This window comes from Mangifera indica, chromosome 15 (genome assembly GCF_011075055.1).
Source record: "Mangifera indica cultivar Alphonso chromosome 15, CATAS_Mindica_2.1, whole genome shotgun sequence".
NCBI classification, from domain to species: Eukaryota; Viridiplantae; Streptophyta; class Magnoliopsida; order Sapindales; family Anacardiaceae; genus Mangifera; species Mangifera indica.
The window spans coordinates 4,923,126-4,929,534 of NC_058151.1; the positions used below are offsets into that span (position 1 = coordinate 4,923,126).

The 6,409-nt window shown below is 33.0% G+C and overlaps 1 protein-coding gene across 1 annotated transcript; it reads left to right on the forward strand.

Annotated features, from left to right (window-relative positions):
- The first annotated feature begins 497 nt into the window (after positions 1-497).
- Positions 498-6,205, forward strand: LOC123197866 (calcium-dependent protein kinase 32). Its single transcript, XM_044612344.1, has 8 exons — positions 498-1,481; positions 2,422-2,545; positions 2,653-2,796; positions 3,455-3,607; positions 3,730-3,845; positions 3,945-4,112; positions 4,775-5,002; positions 5,767-6,205. Exons 1-8 carry the CDS (start codon positions 975-977, stop codon positions 5,920-5,922), a joined length of 1,596 nt encoding a protein of 531 aa, XP_044468279.1. The 5' UTR covers positions 498-974; the 3' UTR covers positions 5,923-6,205.
- The last annotated feature ends 204 nt before the right edge of the window (positions 6,206-6,409 follow it).

The window sequence follows — 6,409 nt, forward strand, 5'->3', positions numbered from 1 at the left end:
CTTTATTTCTATCAGAAAACTTTTTTTTTGTTAAGATCGAGATAGGGTTAAAAATTTTAAATTAAAATTGAAATTATTATCTCTAATTATATTATTAGATGTCAAATTTTTGTATACATAAAAGAACAAGTATTAGCAATATATACAAACTTAAAAGTAACCTCTTTTTTTCCCTTTTAATGTAATAATAATATTATGTAATCATAAGCTTATAAATTCTATCCTACAATTGATTTGAATAAAGTTTGAAAACATGAAAAAATAGAAACTAAAAATGAATTTGTTTGAGAGGGTATAATTGTCATTACATAGAATAGAGACAATGTTTGGGCAGCTCTAGCCAAGTAAGTAGTTCCTTCAAACTTTTTCTTCAAAACAGATCACACCTTTGATTTTGGTTTTGGATATTTTTGGAAAATAACAAAACACAAATCTCTATTTCTCTTTCTCTCTCAACATTTAACCAAAATTGAGAGTAAAACGAAACAAAATTTTTGAGAGAGACAGAGAAGAGAGGGAGAAAGAAAGGGGGTTAGGAGGGAAGTCTCTGGGAAAGATGTTTGACTCTTTCTCTTCTCCTTCTCCTTCTTTTTCTTCTTCAATCTTTACGCGCTAAATTCCTCTACTCAGCCTCATCCCCCTCTTTTCTCTTCAATATATTTCCTCTCTTTCTCCTCTTATTTTCTCCATAGCTACTTTTCTTTTCTTTTCTTTTTCCTTCTTTTTAGGATTATTTTTTCTCTGAAAAATTTAAATCTTCATGGTAATTTGAAACTTCTGCTTTTTATTTACAAAACACGTTGTTTCCTCATCTGGGCTTTAATCAAAATTTTAGATTTGAGGCCAGATCTCGAGTTTTTTTCTTTCTAAAACTTCTTTCTGTTGTGTTTTGTTTAGAAAGAAAAGATTTTGATTGGTTTTGTTCGTTAGCCTTAAATTTTGATACCCATTGGAGATTTGATTGATTCAACGTTATGGGTAATTGCTGTGCAATCCCGAAAACTGACCATGAAGAGAAGAAGAAAAAACACAAGAAGAGACAGAATCCGTTCTCAATTGATCATGGGTCCAGCTACCAGAACGGTGGCTATAAATTTTACGTTTTAAAGGAGCCAACGGGGCGAGAAATTGAGCAGAGGTACGAGCTGGGACGGGAGCTGGGGCGTGGAGAATTCGGGGTGACATACTTGTGTACGGACAAAGAAACTGGCGAAACATTTGCATGCAAAAGTATATCAAAGAAAAAGTTGAGGACTGCTGTTGATATAGAGGATGTGAGGCGAGAAGTTGAGATTATGAGGCAATTGCCAAAGCATCCAAATATTGTTAGCTTAAAAGATACTTATGAGGATGATAATGCGGTTCATTTGGTGATGGAGCTCTGTGAGGGTGGTGAATTATTTGACAGGATTGTGGCCAGAGGTCACTACACTGAGAGGGCTGCTGCTGTGGTCACAAAGACTATTGTGGAAGTTGTTCAGGTCAGTTTTTGGTACTTTTACTCAGATCTGGGGTTGAGAATTTTAATTGATGTTGTTTTTTCATGTGGTGATTTAGTAGATCTAATTCTCAAGTTGAATTGAAAGCTTGGACATAATTAGTCTGCAAATCTGACCAAAATGGAATTTAATGAAATTGAAAATTTTGTATGTTATGGAGTTAACTGGTTTGATGATTGTCTCATTGGTTTGTGAGATTGGGATTTTGTTTTAAACTTGATTTCTACTCGTACATCTAGTTCTGTTGAATTGGAGATCTAACTTTTAGGAATTCATGATTTCGGAATTGACTGGTTTCGCTAGATTTGAGTGAACAGTATAATTTTTCCCGTATTATAGATGGCCATACCCTTGCCAATTGTTGAGCCTAATTTTGGTTTGATAAGCATTGTATATTTTTCCAATTTTTCCTGGTGCAATTTGATTTCAGTGATCAGGTTTAAATAGTTGTGTCACTGGTTATTCTGAAGTACTACTATTCGTTTTAGGTTCTGCCTTTCAACTCTATTGGTTTTACACCTTTTAATGGTGAAGATACTTTTTGAATCAATTATCAATTAAGTCTTGAATGTTTTAATGCAATCAAATTGCTTCTTATATCTATGTCCAGGGATCCTGTCTTCTGGGACATTGCTTATGTTATATGCTTTATTCATTTTACATAATACGAACATTAAAGCCATGACTGCATACCAAATATTATAAGTTCTAAATTAGTTTACAGTAATACCCAGCTTTAATGGGTTAATCTTTTGGGGTTCCTTTTTTCTTTTTTGTAATTTCCCAAAGGTCCATGAATTGTCTGGGCATTTCGTTTTACCTTTCTCATTAACTACTAATGTTTTTATGTTGTGCTTGTGGCTTCTGTTTGTTTTTTTGTTGAATTTTCTTTTTTCTCAATGGATTTACTGTTATGTTGCAGATGTGCCACAAGCATGGTGTAATGCATCGGGATCTGAAACCAGAGAACTTTTTATTTGCAAACAAGAAGGAAACATCACCTTTGAAGGCAATTGATTTTGGACTATCAGTTTTCTTTAGACCTGGTAATGTCACATGAAGGTTATTGCATATGATTGCTTTCACTTTAATGGTTTGTCAGTGATTGCCATCTTGTTCTGTTTGCTGAGAATATTTTATTTCTGATATTCAGGTGAAAGATTTACTGAGATAGTTGGAAGTCCTTACTACATGGCTCCTGAGGTGCTTAAAAGGAATTATGGCCCAGAAGTAGATGTCTGGAGTGCTGGTGTTATACTATACATCTTACTTTGTGGTGTCCCACCTTTTTGGGCAGGTTAATTTTCTCAATATGGTTAAAGAGCACTGCTATGAGTATCTAACCCTACTTGTACAGGATTGTGGTTTACTTGAGATGCATGTTGCAAATGTGCTCTCACACACACATATTCCATTCATCCATCCAATGCTTTTAGCATCCTTTAAGAGTCTTGAGGTTCTTTTACCTGTTTCTGGTCACTTAGAGAACGAGGACACAGTTTTCACAAACTGAGAAAGTTGTCTATTTAGTCACATCTGCTAGTATGATTTATAAAGTTTTACCTATAGGTCTTATATATATATATATATATATATATATATATATCTATTTATAAAGAAATGAAGTGATATCAATTGAATAATTAAGTATTACCAAATATGGAGTTCTCATTTGTCTCTTTTAATCTTAAATTTTTTTTTCAATCAATTAAAGTTGCTCATATCTGTCATCAATTGTTCACTGTATCATTATTCAAACTCTAGTAATTTGTTTTCATTCATCTGGTGGTAGTTTTCTTCTGAACTTTGTTTTATATTCTTGTAAACCAAAATCATCCAAAGTCTGAACGGAAGAAATGTGTCACTGGTTCAAGTTATTGTGTATCTTTGTTTTACAGTGTCTCATGTGTATTGATCTTAACTGTCTTGTCTGAAATTCTATTCTTTTTACACAGAAACTGAGCAGGGAGTTGCACAGGCAATCATTCGGTCTGTTATAGATTTTAAAAGGGATCCTTGGCCTAAAGTTTCTGATAATGCCAAGGACCTTGTTCGGAAGATGCTTGACCCTGATCCAAGGAAACGGCTTACGGCTCAACAAGTGCTAGGTAAAATTGTGATATGTTGATTGGTGTGCTTTATGCCTGCATTTTCACTGCAATCTGCATACTTTATTTATTGAAATATGATTTGAATTAAATACTTACTACTGCTTATTCCTTAAATGCAGAACATCCTTGGTTGCAAAATGCAAAGAAGGCTCCAAATATTTCATTAGGTGAAACTGTGAGAGCAAGACTCAAGCAGTTCTCAGTAATGAACAAACTCAAGAAAAGAGCTCTTAGGGTAATGTCTTCAGGGACCTTTTTTTTTTTTTTTTTTTTCTAAATGAAGTCCTATGTTAAATTCATCAGTTACTGATTCTCTAAGAAATTTAAATCACAGGTAATTGCTGAGTTTTTGTCCATTGAGGAAGTTGCTGGCATAAAGGAGGGGTTCCAACTGATGGATACTTCAAATAGGGGCAAGATAAACGTTGATGAGCTCAAAGTTGGGTTGCACAAGCTTGGCCATCAGATCCCTGATGAAGATCTTCAAATTCTAATGGATGCTGTGAGTATTACCTAGAACCTGGTCTTTGTGTAGGCTTTGATCTTCATTTGGATGTCTCTTTTGTCTTGATGGTGCTTAAAATGAATGCCCTAACAATATCTCATTTCCTATCTTTAGCCACCTAAATGGCTTTTTGAAACACCAAGCTTAATAAAAAGGGGACCCTAATTACTGTACTTGTTGCTCTATGTTCATTCTGTCCAAAAAGAAATTATAATGATAATCTGTGGGAGCGGAAAATCTCATCAGTTAATGCCAAATATGATTGCTGCTCCATCAAGACCCCAATGCGTAACAGGCTGCAAGATTGTAATTAATTTTCTTATCTTCAAGTGCTGTTAGGAAAAGATTAATAATTGATGGTAAATAAGTATTCTTGAGTTGTTCTCTTTAGTCCCAAAGAAAGATAGTCCAAACTTCTTGGTGGGCTAAAACCTCCAAACCAAGTATTGTTTTTTTGGCCTGCCACTTTGGTAGGAAAAAAGTACTAAGATTGTGCTGGTTTTGACAATCATTATTGATATTGCCAATTAACTTTTATTCCCTCACCTCCCCAAAAAGTTGCTATTTGTTTTTTCTTAGTGAGTTTTGTAAAAATGGTAAACTTGTTAAGTTTTCTTCAATTTAGAGAGAACAAAGTAATTGAGAATTCTTTTTCACAGGGTGATGTAGATAAGGATGGATATCTTGACTACAGTGAGTATGTGGCCATTTCTGTTCACCTAAGAAAGATGGGTAATGATGAGCATCTCCGCAAAGCCTTTGCATTCTTTGATCAAAACCAAAGCGGATATATAGAGATTGAGGAACTAAGAGAAGCCTTAGCTGATGAAGTTGACACCAGTGAAGAAGTTATTAATGCCATTATGCATGATGTTGACACAAATAAGGTTAGTTTTGTACTGTTTACATTATTTGTTTTCATCTTCCTTATCTATTAGGGTATGTTTGATTTAGGTAATATTTTATTATCAAAATTGAAAAATTACCACAAAGATAGATTACGTTGAAGATTAATGATTATAAATTAATATTTTGTTTGGTCAAATTGATAAATATAAATAATTATTGTGTTTGGTTGGTAGTAATAAATGAATATTGAGATATTATTTTACTTAAACATCCTTAATATGTTAAACTAAATTTATTAGGAGTAAAATTGTTACAAAATTAAGATTACTGTAATCTTTAATAACATGATAAGTTAAACAAAGTAATGTTAGTTATAAAAAATAGAGTACCAGAGTTATTTTTTATTCTCTCGAACCAAATGTACCCAAGGTTTTTATTTTCATCCACAATTTTAAATAGGGCATAAATGTGAAGTGTTGTCTGAGAAAATCCATAAGAGGTTTTAGGCCTTATAAATATAAAATGAGTAAGACTATATGCTTTAACAATGAGCACTAAAATATATATTAATGATGATGTGTCACCATGTGTTGGGATGTTATTTTATCTTTAATTTAAAATAATTCAATCACATATCGACGTGTCATTATTTGTAGACAAATTAATATTCATTGTTAGTGTACACAGTTTTATTGATATAAAAATTGTTTCATATCAATTATTCTTACAATTTCTGTGTGCCAAATATAATCTTTTGGCACCCTTTTGTTTCCAGTCTAAATTCTGTTGCGTAACATTGCAGGATGGACAGATAAGTTATGATGAGTTTGCAGCAATGATGAAGGCAGGTACTGATTGGAGGAAAGCTTCAAGGCAGTATTCACGAGAGCGGTTCAATAGTCTGAGTTTGAAACTGATGAAAGATGGATCATTGCCGTTGAACAATGGGGGTAGATGATGACTCAACAAAGGTTAAAATTTACTTGGTGGAATATTGAAATTTAAAGTTGATTTTCAGAATTCTTTTTCTTTTTCTCTTATGCCATACATATTTTTTTATTTCTTTGGGATCAATTAGTATTCCAGGTCCAGGGTGTTGATGTCTTACTGAATTTCAATATGCTTATTATGTTTGTTGTGAGAGTAAAAGGAATGAGTGAAAGTGAAGGAGATTGTTACTTTTGGTTGTAAATATTGACAAACTTGTCTTTATCAAAGTCATCATCTGCCTATTATAGTTATTTTGTGAAACCCTGTTATTTATTTATTTGCATGTCAATTGAGATTATTTTGAAAATTACCAAATTATCAAGAAGATTAAATACATGCAATGAATTGATGCATGGGTGCAAAGGCAATCTCAATAACAATTTATTGCTTGCATGCTGGGGCGTTTGGCTAAACCAAATGTATTTATGTGCACATTAAAATTTGAAGATGAAGGC

Excerpts from the sequence above, each read along its gene's own strand:
- LOC123197866 (XM_044612344.1), top strand. The coding sequence starts at position 975 with ATGGGTAATTGCTGTGCAATCCCGAAAACTGACCATGAAGAGAAGAAG. Across the intron at positions 4,113-4,774 it reads TTCAAATTCTAATGGATGCT|GGTGATGTAGATAAGGATGG; the intron begins GTGAGTATTACC and ends TCTTTTTCACAG. Across the intron at positions 5,003-5,766 it reads ATGATGTTGACACAAATAAG|GATGGACAGATAAGTTATGA; the intron begins GTTAGTTTTGTA and ends GTAACATTGCAG.